The sequence below is a fragment of the Salmo salar genome, chromosome 05, assembly GCF_965601325.2.
Source record: "Salmo salar chromosome 05, fSalSal1, whole genome shotgun sequence".
Classification (NCBI taxonomy): domain Eukaryota; kingdom Metazoa; phylum Chordata; class Actinopteri; order Salmoniformes; family Salmonidae; genus Salmo; species Salmo salar.
In genome coordinates this window covers 69022488-69045129 of record NC_138295.1, presented here as the reverse complement: position 1 = coordinate 69045129, position 22642 = coordinate 69022488, and the positions used below count along the sequence as shown (strand labels likewise).

General features: G+C 40.5%; 1 protein-coding gene across 3 annotated transcripts; it reads right to left on the bottom strand.

The window, feature by feature from the left end:
* Nucleotides 1-9359: 9359 nt before the first annotated feature.
* LOC106605666 (cornifelin homolog A) lies at nt 9360-11169 on the bottom strand. Of its 3 annotated transcripts, none has more exons than XM_014201541.3 (4): nt 11054-11169; nt 10103-10210; nt 9883-10019; nt 9360-9670 (listed from the first exon to the last, which is right to left on the bottom strand). In XM_014201541.3, the coding sequence occupies exons 1-4, from the start codon at nt 11067-11069 to the stop codon at nt 9578-9580; spliced, it is 354 nt and encodes a 117-aa protein (XP_014057016.3). In that variant the 5' UTR covers nt 11070-11169; the 3' UTR covers nt 9360-9577. The 3 variants fall into 3 exon arrangements, with proteins under 3 accessions (XP_014057016.3, XP_014057021.3, XP_082831578.1); XM_014201546.3 differs by having other exon boundaries at nt 9361-9670; nt 11007-11087; XM_082975452.1 differs by lacking the exon at nt 11054-11169 and adding an exon at nt 10705-10935 and having other exon boundaries at nt 9361-9670.
* Nucleotides 11170-22642: the final 11473 nt, after the last annotated feature.

Sequence of the window (22642 nt, the reverse complement as noted above, 5' to 3'; positions counted from 1 at the left end):
AAACTAAAGTACATAAATAAAAGTGGGTACAAGAACCCGTCGCACACCAATCCATAATACACAAGAAATACAAACAAAACAATCTCTGACAAGGACATGAGGGGAAACAGAGGGTTAAATACACAACATGTAATGAATGGGATTGGAACCAGGTGTGTAGGAAGACAAGACAAAACCAATGAAAAATGTATCAATGATGGCTAGAAGACCGGTGACATCGACCGCCGAGCACCACCCAAACAAGGAGAGGCATCGACTTCGGCAGAAGTCGTGACAATCGTAGCACTAAAATCATCTTAATTCCATTGGAACTAAATTCACGAAAACCCAGCCCAGATCAAGTTGGATCTAAAAAGTCACCACCGTACATCGTCTCGGGTACTGGTACACCGTGTATATAGCCAAGTCTTCGTTACTCTCTAATCTTACTACATTTGCACACACTATATATAGATTTTTCTATTGTTTTTGACTGTACGTTTGTTTATCTCATATGTAACTCTGTTGTTTTTGTCTTAGTGCTTTGCTTTATCTTGGCCAGGTCGCAGTTGTAAATGAGAACTTGTTCTCAACTGGCCTACCTGGTTAAATAAAGGTGAAAAAAATTATATCATTGTGTATTTAGTCCTAGTTATTATTTTTCAATTATTTTTATACATTTTTTACTCTCTGCATTGTTGGGAAGGGACTGTAAGTAAGCATTTCAGTGTTAGTCTACACCTGTTGTTTATGAAGCATATGACAAATAAAATTTCATTTGAAATGGTCCTAAACTCCTACTGCCACAGGAATGACTTGTGGTTAACTGGATATTTTGTAACTTTGTTAGTATTTTTATTGAACTCGGTGCTTGTTGATTAGGTCAAACGCCGACTTTCAAATCAAAGTTCATTGGTTGCGTATTGTCACGCCCTGACCTGAGAGAGAGGGTTTGTTTCTCTATGTGGTTAGGTCAGGGTGTGGGGTGGGCATTCTATGATGTCTATTTCTTTGTTTTGAGCCGAGTATGGTTCCTAATCAGAGGCAGCTGTCTATCGTTGTCTCTGATTAGGAATCATACTTAGGCAGCCTTTCCCCACCTGTAGTTGTGGGATCTTATTTTTGTACTGCTTGTTAAGCCTGCAAGACGTTACGGTCGTTGTTTATGCGTTTGTTTGTAGTGTTCTGATTTATAATGAAATACAAAGATGAACACTCACCACGCTGCACCTTGGTCTACTCCCTTTGACGGTCGTGACACGTATACAGATCTGCAGATGTTATCGCAGGTGCAGGGAAATGCTTATGTTTCTAGCTCCAACAGTGCAGTAATATCTAGCAATACACACATAATCCAAAAAGTAAAAAAATAAGAATTTAATTTCTGAACTATTCTTGTGTAGCACTTATTTCAAATGTCTTTTCATATAAACAACTGGTAGTTGAATACATTTAAATTAGCCATAATCTGGTAATAACAGACTTATCATAAATAGTAAAATACTGTAAGTTATATTGCACATTGTATACATCTGACAGTCACATGGTACTGTGTTTTTTTTCTTACTGCTGAGGATTTGGATAAAGGGTTGTGCTCACAGTGCTGTATAGTCAGAGGAACATAACAAGTTTGTTGACTTGCAGGCATAGTCTTCAGATGACAGCAGTCCTAATGTAACCATAAGAAGTTTGTTGTACAAAAACTTGAGGGTCCACACTGCAACAATTTAATTAACATTTTCATAACAAGGTGCGGGAGACAACACTTTGCGGGTCAGCATTCACTTTCCGGCTCTGTCAGTTAGGAATCTCCTTATTGACTTCACGAACCATTTGGCATTGAACACATGGTCCGCAGAAAGCAGTCATACACCAGTCATCGCAAATGCTTCCCTGTAGAAATCAACAAATTATTAGGGTGGCTAAGGTGATATCAACTTCTCACATTCCTATGTCGTAGGTCTATAATGATCAGTCCCTAAGCCCTGACTAGCGCTGGCCCTGACAGGGTGAGGATGAGACAGATAACACAAAGGGCTGATTTACTGGACACAGATTACGCATAGTCCTGGACTAAAATGCATGGCCAATGGAGAATTCCCATTGAAATAGCATTTTTTTGTCCAGGATTTAGCTTAACGCTAGTCCAGGACACTGTCCCAAAGTACTTTGTGATATAACTGAGTTGATGCTGGACAAAGATAATGCTGAATAGTGTGCATGGGGTAGTGGAGAAACAGGTAATGGAAATGTTCAACAATACATGAAGATGCATTTCTATACAGCTGTACAATCAGCAACATGCCATATGCATACCTCTATGTTATACCGCTCCCGAATGCTGGTTCGCAACATAAAATGTGTCCATGGAACATGAGAGAGTAGGAAACACTCTCCGTATTTCTCTGCCATCTTAATGGCCTGAATGCATGGACAGAAAAATCCACAGAGACCTGTTGGTATAAATGAACAGGCAAGTAAATGATGACTGAAACCGACCCAATTACACTCCTCTGTAAATGTACCGTATTTCAACAGTGAAGCTAAAATGTATAACTTGGCTCTATACACCAGCATTTTGGCTTAGACAACAGATGTTTCATATGAGGCGACAGTACATAAGGTCACATTTTATTTTAAGGTGTTTCCATACATATCCATTTGGAAATGAATGCACTTTATGTATCTAGTCCCCCCATTTGACAGTGTCAAGTATTTTTTATCATAGTCACTCAGGCCCAGATTCTGACCAAAGATAAGAAAGCATAAATGGAATGTCATTCTCTTTTTATGCACTTTTATATTTACACACTTTTCTCTGCATATTCAGACCTTGAATTTAAGTATGAGAATAGCATGCTATTCACCCACTATTCGTTTGAGGTGGAGCTTGAATATATGAAGGTGTGGCAGAGGTGTGTCTACCGATACGCCGTATTCTGACCTTGACTTAATTCTCGAATAATTCCACCACCTTTACGTGCGAAGGAACCATGAATAAGGTCTAGCGAACCTACCTGTTCTATGTCTCGGAGGTCTACGGACAATTCCTTAGACCTCATGGCTTGGTTTTTGCTCTGACATGCACTGTCAACTGTGGGACCTTATACAGACAGGTGTGTGCCTTTGCAAATCATGTCCAATCAATTGAATTTACCCCAGGTGGACTCCAATGAAGTTGTAGAAACATCTCAAGGATGATCAATGGAAACAGGATGCACCTGAGCTCAATTTCGAGTCTCATAGAAAAGGGTCAGAATGCTTATGTAAATAGTGTATTTTAATTTTTAATACATTTGCAAACATTTCTAAAAACATGTTTTCACTTTGTCATTATGGAGTATTGTGTGTACAGTCGTGGCCAAAAGTTGAGAATTACACAAATATTAATTTTCACAAAGTCTGCTGCCTCAGTTGTATGATGGCAATTTGCATATATTCCAGAATGTTAGTGATCAGATGTGATCAGATGAATTGCAAATAATTGCAAAGTCCCTCTTTGCCATGCAAATTAACTGAATCCTACAAAAACATTTCCACTGCATTTCAGTCCTGCCACAAAAGGACCAGCTGACATCATGTCAGTGATTCTCTCGTTAACACAGGTGTGTGTTGACGAGGACAAGGCTGGAGATCACTCTGTCATGCTAACAGACTGGAAGCTTCAAAAGGAGGGTGGTGCTTGGAATCATTGTTCTTCCTCTGTCAACAATGGTTACCTGCAAGGAAACACGTGCCGTCATCATTGCTTTGCACAAAAAGGGCTTCACAGGCAAGGATATTGCTGCCAGTAAGATTGCACCTAAATCAACCATTTATCGGATCATCAAGAACTTCAAGGAAAGTGGTTAAATTGTTGTGAAGAAGGCTTCAGGGCCCCCAAGAAAGTCCAGCAAGCGCCAGGACCGCCTCCTAAAGTTGATTCAGCTGCGGGATCAAAATGACTTTGCTCAGGAATGGCAGCAGGCAGGTGTGAGTGCATCTGCACGCACAGTGAGGCGAAGACTTTTGGAGGATGGCCTGGTGTCAAGAAGGGCAGCAAAGAAGCCACTTCTCTCCAGGAAAAACATCAGGGACAGACTGATATTCTGCAAAAGGTACAGAGATTGGACTGCTGAGGACTGGAGCAAAGTCATTTTCTCTGATGAATCCCCTTTCCGATTGTTTGGGGCATCTGGAAAAAAGCTTGTCCGAAGAAGACAAGGTGAGCGCTACCATCAGTCCTGTGTCATGCCAACAGTAAAGCATCCTGAGACCATTCATGTGTGGGGTTGCTTCTCAGCCAAGGGAGTTGGCTCACTCACAATTGGAGAACCTTGCCATAAGGCAAAAGTGATAACTAAGTGGCTCGGGGAACAAAACATTGATATTTTGGGTCCATGGCCAGGAAACTCGCCAGACCTTAATCCCACTTGTGGTCAATCCTCAAGAGGCGGGTGGACAAAAAAAAAAATAATAATTCTGACAAACTCCAAGCATTGACTTTGCAAGAATGGGCTGCCATCAGTCAGGATGTGGCCCAGAAGTTAATTGACAGCATGCCAGGGCGGATTGCCGAGGTCTTGAAAAAGAAGGGTCAACACTGCAAATATTGACTCTTTGCATCAACTTCATGTAATTGTCAATAAAAGCCTTTGACACTTATGAAATGCTTGTAATTATACTTCAGTATTCCATAGTAACATCTGACAAAAAATATCTAAAGACACTGAAGCAGCAAACTTGGTGGAAATTAATATTTGTGTCATTCTCAAAACTTTTGGCCACGACTGTAGAATGTTGAGGAAAAAAAAGATTTTATACATTTTAGGGCTGTAACGTCACAAAATGTGGAAAAAGTCAAGGGGTCTGAATACTTTCTGAAAGCAATGTAAATAAGGTCCCGCACTTGACAGTGCATGTCACAGCAAAAACCAAGCCATGAGGTCGAAGGAATTGTCCGTAGCGCTCCGAGACAGGATTGTGTCGAGGCACAGATCTGGGGAAGGGTACCAAAACATTTCTGCAGCATTGAAGATCCCAAGAACACAGTGGCCTCCATCATTCTTAAATGGAAGAAGTTAGGAACCACCAAGAATCTTGCTAGAGATGGCCGCCCAATCATCTCTTAAATAATTATGAATAGATCCACCATTGAGCACAAAAACAACACTTGTTACAGAAGGGCCTTGCTCAGGGAGGTGACCAAGAACCTGATGGTGTCGTGTCTTTGGGGGTACCATTAAACGGAAGATATGTTTATCAATTAGCTCCCTGTAATTATTATCACGCGATTAAACTGATTAATCCTTTAATTGTAATTAACTAGGAGATCGGGGCACCAAGGAGAATATTCAGAAAAATTTACAGAAAAACATACAAACAGTAATTATCGTCACAAAGGATTGGTATCGGAATGTACCCTACTGGCTAAACAGGCAGGTCGGCCTGTTGAACAATGGATCATAAAAGGTCGGCTGAGAAGTTACACAGGGTTCATTAATATTAACAATTGACAATTGAAGGCTCACTCATTCGGGAACAATTGCAATCAATATATATTTACGCTCAGTGTGTCGTTCTGATTCTTGTTGGAGAGTAGTTCTGTTGGGGAGTTTTGTCCGCGTTCTCTCTCTCTCTCTCTCGGTTAGAATGGATCTTTCAGAGCGACATTCATTAATGTCGTCATAGAATGGTTGTTTCGTCGTTCTTCGCGTTCAATGATATAATTTACTTAGCTGCAGACTAATAATTAATATCAAAGACTTGTTCTTATTCTGTCAGTATCGATAGTCTAAAAGTTAACCACGTGGTATGGTTCACTTTCAGTAGAGGAATTGGAAGGTAAAACCTATTAGCCAACGGAGTGTAGGCCTGGTCTGAAGAAATGTAAATCCGGGGGTGTTTTATAGTGCCCATAGAACAGCTTGTCAAATGACGCCTGGTCCTGTATGGGTCCCTGGGGGCGTGCCTATGACTGAGTTAGATTTGGTTACAGAAATACAATTCTATCACATTACATCAGTACATAGCATCTCAATGTCTTACAAAAGCTTTATCCTTATTAATACATTCCATACACCCATATGATGCAAGTCTTAAACTGAGTCTATTATATAAACAGTTTTATGGTAATATGGCTATATTGTCTCTTCTGAGTATCACAAAATGGTACCAAGCAGATCAGTTCGTAGCTGGATTCTTCACCAATCTTCCATACCTTCTCCAGAACACAAAATGTCGCTTGGCTCTCCAATTCTATGAGTTGGAAGAATTTCCTGTGTCTCTCTATGGGCCATGTGGCCAGAGACTCTCCTGGAATTTTAGAGTTTTTACGACCCTTTACACACAGGGTGGATTGTGTGCAAAAGGGAGGGGTCAACTGTCCTCCCTGTACCAAAAGATGCCAACGTCATGACAATGGTCACTCTGACAGAGCTCCAGAGTTCCTCTGTGGAGATGGGAGAACCTTCCAGAAGGACAACGATCTCTGCAGCAATCCACCAATCAGGCCTTTATGGTAGAGTGGCCAGATGGAAGCCACTCCTCAGTAAAAGGCACATGACAGCCTGCTTGGAGTTTGCCAAAAGGCACCTAAAGGACTCTCAGACCATGAGAAACAAGATTCTCTGGCCTGATGAACCCAAGATTGAACTCTTTGGCCTGAATGCCAAGCGTCACGTCTGGAGGAAACCTGGCACCACCTCTACGGTGAAACATGGTGGTGGCAGAATCATGCTGTGGGGATGTTTTTCAGCAGCAGGGACTGGGAGACTAGTCAGGATCGAGGGAAAGATGAACGGAGCAAAGTACTAAGAGATCCTTGGTGAAAACCTGCTCCAGAGCACTGAAGACCTCTGACTGGGGCGAAGGTTCACCTTCCAACAGGACAACAACTCTAAGCACACAGCTGAGATAATGCAGGAGTGGCTTCGGGACAAGTCTCTGAATGTCCTTGAGTGGCCCAGCCAGAGCCCGGATTTCAAACCGATCGAACATCTCTGGAGAGACTTGAAAATAGCTGTGCTCCCCATCCAACCTGACAGAGCTTGAGAGGATCTGCAGAGAAGAATGGGAGATACTCCCCAAATACAGGTGTGCCAAGCTTGTAGCGTCATACTCAAGAAGACTTGAGGTTGTTATTGCTGCCGAAGGTGCTTCAACAAAGTACGGAGTAATGAGTAGGGACACGCCTACTTTTACTATTTTCTAGATTGTAGAATAAAACTATGAAATAACACATATGGAATCATGTAGTAACCAAAAAAGTGTTAAACAAATCCAAAGATTCTTCAAAGTAGCCACCCTTTGCCTTGATGGAGTGCTGCATCAGATGACCTGGCCTCCACAATCACCCAACCCCAACCCAATTGAGATGGTTTGGGATGAGTTGGACTGCAGAGTGAAGGAAAAGCAGCCAACGAGTGCTCAGTATATGCCGGAATTCCTTAAAGACTGTTGGAAAAGCATTCCAGGTGAAGCTGGTTAAGAGAATGCCAAGAGTGTGCAAAGCTGTCATCAAGGCATAGGGTCGCTACTTTGAAGAATCTCAAATATAAAATATATTTGGATTTGTTTAACACTTTTTTGGTCACTACATCATTCCATATGTGTTATTTCATAGTTATGATGTCTTCACTATTATTCTACAATGTAGAAAATAGTACAAATAAATAGAAACCCTTGTATCAGTAGGTGTGTCCAAACTTTTGACTGGTACTATATATGCATTTGCTAAAATTTCGAAAAACCTGTTTTTGCTTTGCCATTATGGGGTATTGTGTGTAGGTTGATGAGGGGGGAAAACAATTTAATCCATTTTAGAATAAGGTTGTAACTTGTGGAGAAAAAATAAAATGTGGAAAAAGTCAAGGGGTCTGAATACTTTCCGAATGCACTGTATATTGTGCCCAATAGAAAAGAATGGTGAATAATGTATTGAGTACATTTCAAATCACTTTTATTGTAAATAAGAATATATAATGTTTCTGAACATTTCTACATTAATGTGGATGCTACCATGATTACGGATAGGCCTAATCATGAATGAATAGCAAATAAGGATGAGTGAGAAAGTTACAGACGCCCGCAAAACATGCTAACATCTCACCATTACCAATAACAGGGGAAGTCACGATTTTATTGGGGGTATGATAGTTATGCATCTGTAACTTTCTTACTAATCATTATTCACAATTCATTCATGATTATCCCTAATCATGGTAACATCCACATGTATGTAGAAGTGTTCAAAGACATATTATATTCTTATTTACAATAAAAGAGACTGAAAAATGCCACAATAAATTATTTACCATTCATTTCTATAGGGCAACCAAAACAAACTGCAAATGCATCCACCAAGTTTGTAGAGTCACAAGCATGATGTAGTCATTGTGTGCTCGGTATATGAGACCAAATAAGAAACGTTTCACAAAATGTAATACACTATAAGTGAATTTGTCCAAATACATGACAGCTTCAAATGGGGGTCTAGATAGGCTACATAAAGTGCTTTCATTTCTAAATGGTAAAACAGATATGTATGAAAATACCCTCAAATAGAAGGTGACTGCGTACTGTTGCCTCATATAAGTTAACATGTTTGATCTCAAATCCAAAATGCTGTAATATAAAGCCAAATGAAAAGTTTTAGTTTCACTGTCAAAATAAATATGTAGTGTACATCTTGGCTTGTATTAATCAAACAGTATGCAAACAATCAAAATGTGTAGGTACCATTCTAGCCATTACTTACAGACATCTCTGTCGACACAGCAATCCATCACTCCAGAGCTCCATGTCTTTTTCTGGATCCCGGCAAACTGGCCCCCAGCTAAAGTCCTTGGTTGTCTTGTAGTGGCGTCTTGAAATACGTTGCACATATTTCCTGCAACAACCCTGCTCAATGAATATAAATTAATACAGAATTAATATAGGCCTAGATTTTACTTCTAGCTAGCTAGCTCATCATATGAATAGCTAGCTAGCTACTGTGGCTAGCTAGCTAGCTACCTAGCAACAGTAGCCAGTTACTTGAGCAAATGTAAATATTATAAAATAAAATAATCTGCAAAGTAATGCATTTACATTCTTAATGTTTACTCTTTAGTAAACTTTTCTTATGCGCTTCAAAAACATACCTAGAGGTTAACAAACAAGCCTGATCTAGCTAAAAAGTTAGTTTATGGCACGCTTTGGTGTTTAGGATGTTACTAGGCAACAGTAATTCATAAATTGCATTCCACAGACACGATCATCCCTCCATCCATTGCCATTACTATGAAAATGTGTTGAACATTCAGAGTATTTCCTCATGTATATTAATTGTACTTTACTTTGTTATTGTTTTAGCAACAAACAATAATCAATAGCCAAATTGACAGCAGCATGTGCAAGAAAATAAACATAAACATTTATTATGGTTGTGCACAATATACAAAAGTTGTATAATCGTACATGCAGGTTTATTCGGCCTTTTTCTAAATTCCATGCATGACTTATTCAATTGGAATTCATCAGATACTGTATGTAATATAAAGCCATCAGTGTTTTTCTTCTTCTTTTATTAGGTATGCACAGACCCCCAAAACTCAAATGGATTGATTGCCTTTCAATCTCAACCCAGCTGGTGTTTCATCTCTCTTGCCATCTGACATAGAGCACAGGGTCCACAGAACATGTGCACTGCCCAGTCATCAATTAAGCTGCCCTAGAAATACAGAGGGGTGATAAACATGTTTTATTTTGCTTATTGGTGACTACTGTACTGTATAAGCACACATAAATCATACAGTCAAACCAAGCTATAAAAATTGACAATGATGTTGTTCAGCAATATCACTGTGATGATAAAAAAGTAGTTATTCATTAATACACTGATGTTTTGTAGGTTTGTTACACTGTACTAGACAGCTATCTCACCGGGATGTTGTATCTCTCTCTCATTGATGTGCGCATCATCATCATAGTTGTTGGCAGCAGGGGGAGACAGAAGCATTCACCATACCTCTCAGCCATCTGACAGGCTAGGCACATTGAACAGAAGGTACCACACAAACCTGGAAGATATAGATTATTATGAAATTGTAGACATTATAGCTTTTAAATAAGGTTTATGTTTGCTATTACAGCCTACACTTACAGACTCTCCTGTCAATGCAACAGTCTAGAATCCTTGAGTTCCACTTTGCCGGAGTACTGGGTTGACTCATTACTGCTCTATCACACACTCCATATCCAGATTTGCAGGCTGAAATAATAAGAAATGTATAGGTATGTTGAAGACAATTGGGACCTGCAGCAATCATTAGAACATTGAACAGGGCTCTACAGTGTGACCATTTTACTCACATATACACCTAAATATTTAGCTGTGCAACCTTGAATTGAAATTTAGGAGCACCAATGAGCCTAGAAAAATCAAGGATTCTAGTTTATTACCTCAAAATATGTTTTATTTTGCTCCTAAATTTCTTTAGGTACTCCTACATATCTTCAATATTTGTAAAAAATTTAAATTAAAATTGTCTTTAAAAAAAGATAATCGTAGCCCTGTTTAAATATTATATTTATTTGACAAATATTGTCTGTTTGGGGTCATTTTGAACAGGTAGGATAGGTTACTGAACTGATACTGTAATCTGAAATACAGGGCATGATTATCCTATAGCTGCGCTTAATAGTAACTTTACCTATCATACCAATTAGAAAGAAAGGAGGGTTGTAAGTGTGGAGCTCACTTACTTTATTATTATTAGGCCTGGCTATGTTCTCCTCTTCCGCCATCTATAGGGAATCTAGCTTACTGCGTTAGGACCAAACTTGTGCAGAGGTCTGATATATACTTCCTTCCGAGGAAAGGTTTGTTTGATTTATAATTGGCGATTTAAAAAAAAGAATTGTTAGCTAGCTAGTTACAAACTCAATTCCAGTTGCTAACCACAGCATCATCACAAGCTGAGCTCTAACGTTAGCTTAGTACAACTACAGCATTTGTTCCTAGGGGACCTTCATTTCAACAACCACAAAACTTTACAAACAATTACCGTAAGCAGTCAACAGGCTTGGACTCAACAATGCGTTTCCGTTTTACCTTCTTTTTTCTCCATTTGAAATCACTCCATTTGACAACCTCATCCAGCGAAGTTGATAGGAAACGCCAGTGTCAGTGAGTTGTTATTAGAACGGTTGCCAAAATTAAATCTAAACACTAACGTGATTGATTGGCGGGAGACTGGGTGGGAGCGTGAAAAGTATTCTCTGATAGATTTTATGCATAAATGATTCATTCCAATCAATTAAACTGTTTTGATAGTCAAAGGCAAATATTCAAGTTTTAATGTCACATGCACAAATACAGTGAAATACCTTTCTTGCACATTCTAACACATTGAATCATTTGCCAAAAATAGATCAGAATATTTGCAATATAATACTGTATTGTATAGATAATCAAGATGGGTCTATATAAATGAAATGAAAGACAATTAAATAATAAATTAAATAAAAATATATTTACTGCGTTAGAGGCTGTCTAAAGTTGAATTATATTTTTTCCACATTTTGAAAATGCACTACCCGTAATTAGTTGAATAGACAATTTTACTGTTTTCAAATGTTTTATTGTATTTAGAATGCCACAATTTCATTCAATGTCTGGGTGCACAAACACTGCAGATGGCCAGCAGTAGTCTGCCAGTTGCTGCCTTGGATTTTCTTGGTTTTCCGTTTAGGATGTTTCTGCAAAACACTTCCCTCATTTTATACACATCATTAAACTGGGTGCCTGTCTGTGATAGTTTTAATTTTCAATTAAATATCTGAGATTATGTGGAGAAATAGGGAACAAAAAAACTGTTTTATGAATGAAAACATTTGTCCATTTTAGAAACATATCGTGTAATGCCCAGTGTAAATCCTATGTACTTTTAGTGATAATAAAGTAGGCAAGGTTTGTATCAAATATGCTTTTCCCATTTCTTATATCAAGTACCCACTGGGCACAGACGTCAATTCAACGTCTATTCCGCGTTGGTTCAACGTTATTTAATTGAAACAACATTCATTCAACCAATATGGACCCAGTGCGGTACACTAGTTCACTTTTCTGAACAGATTACAGAATAGGCAAAGGTGAAGAAGTAATAGGCCTTATTATATGTTTATCAGTTAACTTACCTATTTATTTGGTTGTGTAAAAGACCCATAGCTTTTGAACAATACGTTTTGTACTTAACCTTGAGTCTCAGCAGCAACTTTCATAGGCCATCATCTCTACCATTTATTATCAACCCCAGGATGAAATCTTTTCTCCTAATTGCATAAATAAAATGTATGATAGATGGCCATACTGTTTTCTATTTATTTGTATGACATTTGGTTGAGTACATGCCCTACTGCACTCTTGCCTCTCTGGATAATACATACGTGACTTCTATTTTGTGGTAACCTCAACATGGTTTAGTTAGTTACGGGATTTCTTGTGTTTATTTTGGTTTTATTTTGTTCCTACTTGATGCCATACACAGAGCCTTGATTCATTTAGGTGGGTTTCCATGGCCAATTGTTTCTGTGTTACTTTGTTTCTGTGATTCGATGTTGGAATGAAGCTAGGAATTCTGCTTGAGTTATTGTGAGAGTATGCTTTATGCTAAAATACTGTCTCTGTGGTGTGGCTTTTAGGTTTAAATGGGCCACATGCAGACGTCATGCATTTCCTTTTTCCCATTTAATCTAAACTAAAAAAGAAACGTCCTCTCACTGTCAACTGCGTTTATTTTCAGCAAACTTAACGTGTAAATATTTGTATGAACATAACAAGATTCAACAACTGAGACATAAACTGAACAAGTTCCACAGACATGTGACTAACAGAAATGGAATAATGTGTCCCTGAACAAAGGGGGGGGTCAAAATCAAAAGTAACAGTCAGTATCTGGTGTGGCCATCAGCTGCATTAAGTACTGCAGTGCATCTCCTCCTCATGGACTGCACCAGATTTGCCAATTCTTGCTGTGAGATGTTACCCCACTCTTCCACCAAGGCACCTGCAAGTTCCCGGACATTTCTGGGGGGAATGGCCCTAGCCCTCACCCTCCGATCCAACAGGTCCTAGTCATGCTCAATGGGATTGAGATCCGGGCTCTTCACTGGCCATGGCAGAACACTGACATTCCTGTCTTGCAGGAAATCATGCACAGAACGTGCAGTATGGCTGGTGGCATTGTCATGCTGGAGGATCATGTCAGGATGAGCCTGCAAGAAGGGTACCACATGAGGGAGGAGGATGTCTACCCTGTAACGCACAGCATTGAGATTGCCTGCAATGACAACAAGCTCAGTCCGATGATGCTGTGACACACCGCCCCAGACCATGACGGACCCTCCACCTCCAAATCGATCCCGCTCCAGAGTACAGGTCTCGGTGTAACGCTCATTCCTTCGATGATAAACGTGAATCCGACCATCACCCCAGGCGAGCCAAAACCGCAGGTGTTGTTACACGTGGTCTGCCACTACGAGGATGGTCAGCTGTCCGTCCTGTCTCCCTGTAGCGCTGTCTTAGGTGTCTCACAGTACAGACATTGCAATTTATTGCCCTGGCCACATCTGCAGTCCTCATGCCTCCTTGCAGCATGCCTAAGGCACGTTCACCCAGATGAGCAAGGACCCTGGGCATCTTTCTTTTGGTGTTTTTCAGAGTCAGTAGAAAGGTCTCTTTAGTGTCCTAAGTTTTCATAACTGTGACCTTAATTGCCTACCGTCTGTAAGCTGTTACTGTCTTACTGTCTTCTACAGGTGCATGTTCATTAATTGTTTATGGTTCATTGAACAAGCATGGGAAACAGTGTTTAAAAACCCTTTACAATGAAGATCTGTGAAGTTATTTGAATTTTTACTAATTATCTTTGAAAGACAAGGTCCTGAAAAAGGGATGTTTCTTTTTTTGCTGAGTTTATATGCTAGATCTATCAAGTTAGTGCCTACAGGAAGTGTGTATCCCTTACGTAATGGATGAGCGAATTTGTGTGCCCTGATCATAGGCCTACGTGCTTTCTCCCCTCCTATATGGAGCATGCGTCATAACTACCACATTGCAGTGTTTGCGTAGTGTTGAGAGTTCACATGTTTTTATTAATAAGCGATGAGGATACCAATTTTAAAAAGCATTGTAAGTTTAGCCTTATAATGCATGAGAAATAGCCTACAAATGAATATGCCATCTGCACTGTGAGACTATGGATGTGATAATATAATGTTATTAATATCATGACAAATGTAACTGTTAAAATAAATCAAACACCAACATAAAGTGTCTTACAGTTTTTTACAATCACTTTGGCACTAATTTCAGAACCTTGATGTCATTTTTCAAAACTCTAGACACAAAACTCACAACCAATGATCAAAATGCAAATTTTGCAAAACTAACACTTTTTCCAATTGCTTGGATACAATACGCATAAAGCTAAGATCATTTGTTCATTGAACTAAAATCACCTGTTCAAAATGACACAACTTAACATCAAAGTATTACCATTTCAAAATGCAATTCACACATTACATCTGAGATGACTGTCTATTCATTTCATTACAATGATCTAACTATCAATTGATACAACCGATCAAAATTATAAGTAACTGTTGCCTTACTCTTAATGCATAGTTTTATGGAAACTGACAAACACTATTCCATGTTTAGATCATGAAAGTTTCAGGATAATGAGATCCATTGACACCAATTACCGTGGAATGTGAACCAATTGGATTACATTATCTATGGATGTAATATTTCATCATCATTATTTATCAGACACTGTTTCTATGGTCCCATGTACCACTTTTCCAGACCATGTTTTCAGATGTGACATTACTGTACACTTATCTAGTACTGGGTAGGACCCCCTTTTGCCTCCACACCAGCCTGAATTATTCACGGTGTTGTACGTTAAGAGATGCCATTCTGCACACCACTGTTTTAAACAGCTGTTATTTGAGCATTTGTGGCTTTTCTGTTAGCTTGAATGAGTCTGGACATTCTCCTCTGACCTCTCTCGTTAACAAGGTGTTTTTGCCCACAGAACTGCCGCTCACTGAATGTGTTTTGTTTATCGCACCATTCTCTGTAAACGCTAGAGACTGTAGTGCATAAAAATCCCAGGAAGGCAGCTGTTTCTGAGATGCTGGAATCACCATGTGTGGCATCAACAATCATTCCACGGTCAAAGTTGCTTAGATTACTCATCTTGCCCGTTCTAATGTTTGGTGGAAAACATTTAAAGCTCTCTACTCTATATACTCTATATATTGAGTTGCAGGCAGTCACATGATTCGCTGTTCGAATGTAACCTTCCTTGATGAGCTAAATCAGGTCTGTAGAGCTGATGGCGTGACCTATGTCATTGTGTGGGATAATGTCAGGTTCCACCATGCTCAAATGGTGCAAGCATGGTTTCAGGCCCATCCACAATTTACCACCCTGTACTTACCCCCATACTCTCCTTTCATAAAACCCGATTGAGGAATTTTTCTCCACATGGAGGTGGAAGGTATATGATAGGTGCCCTCACGAACAAGCCCCCCTTCTCCAGGCCATAGATGACGCATGCAATGACATCACGGCAGACCAGTGTCAGGCCTGGATTCACCATGCCTGAAGATTCTTCCCAAGATGTTTGGCTAATGAAAACATCCATTGTGATGTGGATGAAAACCTGTGGCCAAATCCACAAGACAGGGTTGATGGAAGTACAGTAGAAGTACAGTAATCAATCTTTTGTTTAGCTTTTTACAGTAGGCCAGGTGAGGAACACCGCAGTTGACGTTTTACTGTCGTTTTTTTTCTTTTTTTGTCGCTAAATATTTTTGCTTTGATTCAAAGAAACCTGTGTTGTGATTTTGTATTTCATCAATACATTTCAGATTTTGTTCAATGATTCCACTGTGTCTGCAGTATTCTCTCTACTAGTCCTTTTACAGTGATGTATTTACGTATAGTAGCATAATGAAACGTGTCACATATTTTGTACTACAATATTTAATGATTGAACGAACAACTACACAGTGAAACTATTGGTATCTTGTGTGTGGGTGATCTAAATTAATGTTCCTATTGTATTTCATGATAAATAAGTTATTTGAACCAATGATTCTGCAAGTGCAAGGTTTCTTTAAAGATATGAATGCACAATGCAATGTTTTGAACATTGGACAGCCTGTGTTACAAGTGATGACCGTTTTGAGTTTTGTGTCTAGAGTTTTGAAAAATGACCACAAGGTTCTGAAATTAGTGCCAAAGGGATTGTAAAAAACTGTAATAGTGTGTTGGGCCACCGTGAGCCATAGATTTGACAAGTGTCTGGAACTCTGTTGGAGGAATGCGACACCATTCTTTTACAATAAATTCCATAATTTGGTGTTGACAACACTGTCTCGGGCGCCGCAGCAGAATGTCCCATAAGTGTTCAATTGGGTGAGATCTGGTGACCATGGCATATCGTGAAACATCAGCAAATTGAGCAGTCTTCGTCGCTGAAGGTCCTGCCAAATGTACCCCATAGTCACTGAGACCTCTTCTTCAAGACATGAGAGCCAAAATAATGGGCAACTGGGCCTGCCCAGCATTTTTATACGTGAGCCTAAACTGATGGGATGTTCATTCCACATCTATGAGGAAGCATCTGCTTTCAATATACTTTGTATCCCTAATTTACTCAACTGTTTCCTTTATTTTGGCAGTTACCTGTACATTTTGACAGTATTTCTGGGAAGATAAATCGTCTAGCAAATAATTTTTTGAAATGTTCCTCTCTCAGTATGGGTATGCTCATGTCCCTATGTGTGTGTGTGTGTGTGTGTGTGTGTGTGTGTGTGTGTGTGTGTGTGTGTGTGTGTGTGTGTGTGTGTGTGTGTGTGTGGTGTGTGTGTGTGTGTGCGTGCGTGCGCACATGCTCTCCTCCTTGGGCATATCACCCAAGGTTCTCGGCCGTATGTGACTTGAGCAGGGTCCAGCTCTGCCAGCTGTAGCCTCGCCGTCCACTGATAACACTAATTAACTTCCTGTAATTTCCTCTAATTGCCGACCGCCAGGACTGAGACACCCAGGTTGGGTGTGTGTGTGTATGTGTCTGTGTGGGTGTGTGAATGAGAGAGAGAGAGTAGACTGTATACATCCATCCATCATATATGACATATCTTGAGGGCAGTGAAGGTTCATGGGTTACGTCGAAAAGCCTCTTCCTGAGAGTTGCAAAACATCTATGAAGTGCAGTGTTCTCCACATGTATTGTCTCCACATGTACTGTCTCCAAAGTCTTGACAGAAACCCAAATGACACTGCCAGTGAACGCATGTTTGTATTAACCTCAGTTAACCGTAAAAGGGATGAGACATCCTGCCTTCTAGACCACTGCTATCTTTGACTGGATGCTACCAGATAAAACATAGCTGTTCAATGGTTGGGCCAGAAGGGAGAGGGATGAGATGAGTGATGAGGCATCTTGCCGTTTAGATCACTGCTATCTATGTGCGTGTGACCGAATGCTACCAGATAAAACATAGCTGTTCAATGGGAGAGAGATGAGATGAGTGAGAGAGAAATCAAAGTTAGACTTGTATCCTGTGTAATGCCCTGTGAAGAACCATCAGCCATCCTGTAGTCATGGCGAGGTGGGTGTCCTAGGGTGGGTACAGTTCCCAGAGGGTACAAGGGGTCAATGTTTAATTGAATCAGTGTCTCTGCTCTTGGGAGATAGAGAGGGAGGGCTAATACAGTAACACACACATGCTGTACACACGCGGAACATGCACACACAAACACACACACATCAAGCCGCTTCGATCTTTAACCCCATGGATCGAGAGGCAGACACGGATTCTGTGTAATTCAGGCGGCAAAGTTAAGAAAGCATATTTATAGCAACAGGTTTTGCGTAAACCGCTGTTCCCGTTGTAAATCCATACTCATTTCACCAGGAAGAAAGACATTTGGCATTAATTTTTTTATATCAGTAATTCGCAAAAGCAACAAAGGGCGCATGGCAGTGCATCTTTCCATAATTAATTGGATAAAGCTCTTTCAGGCGTATTTGATCATCAAACCAGTCTGCATAAAACATCATTGTGTAAATGCACGTCTTTACAAAGGTCAGTGGAAAGTGAAAACCATTTTCAAATCTAATTATACCACTATCTCCAGGATATGGCTCCTCTTTAAACATCCATGTATTGTTGTTCTCCTGTCCTTCAGCTTAAACTGTTGCCCGTTGGAGGTCAGAGAAAGTGCCTAGACGTCTCGAGCCAGAGTAAAAAATTAGATAAATAAATAGTGAAACACAGGTGGGGGTGGTAGTGAGGTCTTTTCTGTCCAGTTATCTGTGTTGGCATGTGGTGTAACGCTGCTGCTTCCGGTCCCTGGCCTGATCTGTTTATTATTTAGGCTATTCTGAGATAGCTCTGTAAAGGTTTACAGCCACAGGAGTAACCCAGGTACAGTAACCCGTGCACAGCAGAAGACTGCTGTATTTCAGCCCTTAATGGGCTTTTAAATCAAATCAAATTGTATTGGTCACGTACACATGGTTATCAGATGTTATTGCAAGTGTAGCGAAATGCTTGTGCTTCTAGTTCCGACAGTGCAGCAATTTCTAACAAGTAATATCTAACAATTCTAATGATTACAGGACCCCTTTTTCTCCTATTGATATTGTTAATAGTCTTAAGGCCACATCCCTCTAGTTAATTCATTGCAACGTCCACCATCTCTTCAAATCAATAATATAGATGTAATGTAAGTTCAAGGGGGCATGAACTTAATGCCAACACCGATTAGATGTTTTTTTTGGTCAAACCTGGACTTCTTCCAGGATCTCTATTGCGGTTTGTTGGATGATGTGTAGATATGAGTTAACAGGTCTTTGCAGCAGTGCTGGCAACCGTCCACTACCTAGGATTCTCTCCAAGCTATTATGTGAACCTAACAATTTAGAAAAGTTATTGTTGCATGTAAACAGTCTTAAAACAAATAGTGTATGTTGTGTCTGTATATTGTATGCATTTGTCTATGGAACAATATAAACACACTCACCCACACAAATAGCATCTAAGAATAAAGAGGAATTATGTTTTTCTTGAATTCAACAGAACAAGATTTAATTACCTTGTCTATTGTTAACAGGAATGTGGTTGGAGTTGCAAAAGCCTGTGGTCGGTCTCAGGGTTTAATCCAGTTTAGTGTTATGGTGCTTGGGCTATAAAATCATTTTCTTCTGGAAAACCTTTTATACAGGTTCATTCATTAATCTCAGTAATAGAGCTGCTCCTACTCGTCATATATTTCATGCCCACATAGGACTGTAACGTACACCCTACCCTCAGCTCACCCTTTCCCCCCCTGTGAATTCAAGCCAAGGCATGATATGCTATACATTTCTATCATTTTATCTGGGCGAAGGGATCCAACGGGGCAAAACCAACGCCCTATAGACTCCTTGGATCCTTTCAAAGACTTATTTTACATTGAAATAATTTCAGAGTGCATTCACAGGCTGACAGACAAGTGAGGGCAAGCAACAAGGGGGGAAAAGGAAAACTAACAGCTGTTATGTGTCTCCAGACTCTCCCAAGTTCCTTAACCCTGACTTAACTTTCTAGTTACAGAATTGTTCATAAGCATAATTAGGACTCTACATGGGAGATATCTTCCACCCCTGGCTCCAACCCCCAATCCAGTCCAGCCATCTACAAGGCAACATGAGGGTGTGTGGCAGAAGAGGCTGGTTGGAGGTGCTATAGGAAGACAGGCTCATTGGAATGGAATGGAATGGAATCAATGGAACGGAGTCAAACATGTGGTTTCCATATATTTGATGTGTTTGATTTAGTTTGGTTTAGTTTATTAATTCGACCATTTAAAAAAAACAAGCACACATAAAACTTGAATAAGCCATACATGCACATCAATTAAATAATCGAGGATAACACACAATAAAGTCTGGGACTTATTTCCATTGTGGTCCTCTTGAGACAAGATGGCTAGACAAGATCCAACACAGTATGGCAGTGAAATAATACAACAAAACAGAGAAGAAGAATATCTATCTCATCATTCCAGTTACATCATAGGGGTTATTCATATGGGAACAGAAGACATCAAACATATTTTACTTTATTTTTAAAGCTGCCCAGAGGGGACGTTGTTTTTATGGGCAGAGTCAACTCATTCCATTCTGAGGCTCCAGTATACAAGAAAGAACCTTTCCCAGCATTACTCCTGAACCTGTATAAGCACACATCAGCCACACCTGATCTGGTGCTGTGATTGTGTGCATCCCTAACACGAGGAAAGTAATCACTTAGATATCTGGGCGCAGGACCATGAATACTCCTGTACACCAAATCTAGTCTAATCTGGGACACCCTAGCCTCAACAGGCAGCCAGTTTAGTTCCTGAAAGCAGCTCCTGCCTATGTGAGTACGTGGACTCACCTTCAATACTAACCTGATCAGCTTATTCTGGGCTATCTGGAGCTTCCCCTTCATAAGTTTAGATAAGTCCCCAAACCAGGAAGTACTAGCATAGTCAAAATGGCATTGAATGAGGGCAGTAGCTAGCACTTTCATGGAGTCCTTATCAAGCAGCTTGGACTTTCTAGCCAAAAACTTAGTCCTGGCATTAACCTTCCCTAGCACCTTATTGGCCATGCTCACACCTCCCAAGCTTCCATCAAGGATACATCCCAAGTAGCTAACAGAGGTTTTAGTAGTCAGCACCTCACCCCCTAACTCCACTCTGATTTCAGACGACCTACACAATTTAGGTCTGGATCCAAAAATAATTGCTTCAGTTTTCCCTAAGTGCAGAGATAGCTTATTATCTCCAAGCCATTTGCTAATGTTAGTAAGCTCTGTGCTAAGTATGCTCTCCAACATAGTTTTACTTTTGTGAGACACCAGAAGTGTAGAGTCATCCGCATAAAGAAAAAGACGGCAAGAACAAGCATCTTTCATATCGTTAATATACAATAAAAACAGCAGAGGCCCAAGCACGCTCCCCTGCGGAACGCCACAACTCGTTGGTTTTGCTTGAGACAGTGAACCATTAACCTCTACTACTTGCTCCCTTCCTGATAAATAGGACTTTACCCAGCCTAGAGCGATACTGCTTAACCCCAGTGCCTCCAGTTTGGAGATTAGGAGACAGTGGTTAACTGTATCAAAGGCCTTCTGTAGGTCAATCAGTACCATTCCACACATATTTCCCTCATCAATCTCTTTCCTGATGAAGTCAGTCAGGTAAAGTAGACATGAATCAGTGGAGTATGTTTTTTCTAAAACCCGACTGAAAATCATAAATTAGACCCTGTTTGTTAACATATTCAGACATTTGCTCATGTACAACTCTCTCCAGGACCTTTGATGTTACACGGAGGATAGATTCAGGCCTATAATTCCCAGGGTCAGACTTATCCCCTTCTTATACAGAGGTGTAACTTTAGCTTGTTTCATGTCCCTGGGAAAGGCACCTTGTTCAAGAGAGAGATTAACAATATGCGTAATACAAGGGCCAATTTGCTTAGCAGATAACGTTATATGTATTCCATTCCAGCATTACAATGAGCAAGTCCTCCAATAGTTCCTCCCACCAGCCTCCTCTGGTGTGAAGCCCTTAAACGTCACGAGAGCCCTTTGACGTCTGTCCCAATTTCCTGCGGTGTCTCCTCTCATCCGGGGTTTCTGTTAAGAATGTGTGTGTGTGCACAGTGTACAGTATGTGAGTGGTGGTATTTGTGTTTTTATTATCTAAACCAGCGTTGCAATTCTGGCACCACCCCATTGGTCATCTGGCCATTGTTTGTTTACCAGTAGGAGAGGAGGACAAAGAAGGGAACGGTGGCTGGTCTACACTTTGGGGACTGGCGTCATGTGGCATCCATAAAACATGAGGGTGTGGGGTCCTTGTTTTGAGGAGTGTGCCTTGACTAGCCATTGTCACCTGAGACTAATGGTATTTGACTTATTCATCAACTAAGATCTGGACCCAAGATAATTCAGCTAAACATATTTATATTTGTCTTCTCAGTCAGCGCTAGTTCATATTCCTTTTCACCTAAAAGGATAGTGGTTTTGGTAGCTAGCTGCATTGCCGAACGTCCCTGTACTTCTCTGAATCAAGGGATGAGCATGACAAGAAGGAGGAGTGAGAAAAGAAGAGAGGGGAGGAGGAAATAAAGATAATCACAGCTGGGACCGCCACTTTTTCCCCGTTGTGTGCCAATTTTCATAAAGAGCACGCTCCCCTATAATGAAAGAAAATGAGAGGCTGTTGATAATCGCTGTGATAGGCGGCCCTGATGGAAGGGCTGGGTCTCCAATGGGTGAGTGGACCACGGTCCGGAGCCTGCGATTGATTCACTATCAGCATCGAGGTGCTGGGAAGGACTGGCTGGCACTGGGGCCCCATGGCTGATATGATGATATGGCTTCAGAGGTGTGGCGGCCTGGTTGAGAACACGAGTGATACTGAGCTCCTACTGGGTGGCGGGCCAGATAAAAGGAGGGTGATGATGCTGTTGGAGTGTGTGTGTGTGTGTGTGTGTGTGTGTGTGTGTGTGTGTGTGTGTGTGTGTGTGTGTGTGTGTGTGTGTGTGTGTGTGTGTGTGTGTGTGTGTGTGTGTGTGTGTGT

What these genes read in the sequence shown, in the direction of transcription:
- LOC106605666 (XM_014201541.3), bottom strand. An exon ending in TTGCATTGACAGGAGAGTCT is followed by an intron (nt 10,020 to 10,102) that starts GTAAGTGTAGGC and finishes TATATCTTCCAG; the next exon opens with GTTTGTGTGGTACCTTCTGT. An exon ending in GAGAGAGATACAACATCCCG is followed by an intron (nt 9,671 to 9,882) that starts GTGAGATAGCTG and finishes CTGTATTTCTAG; the next exon opens with GGCAGCTTAATTGATGACTG.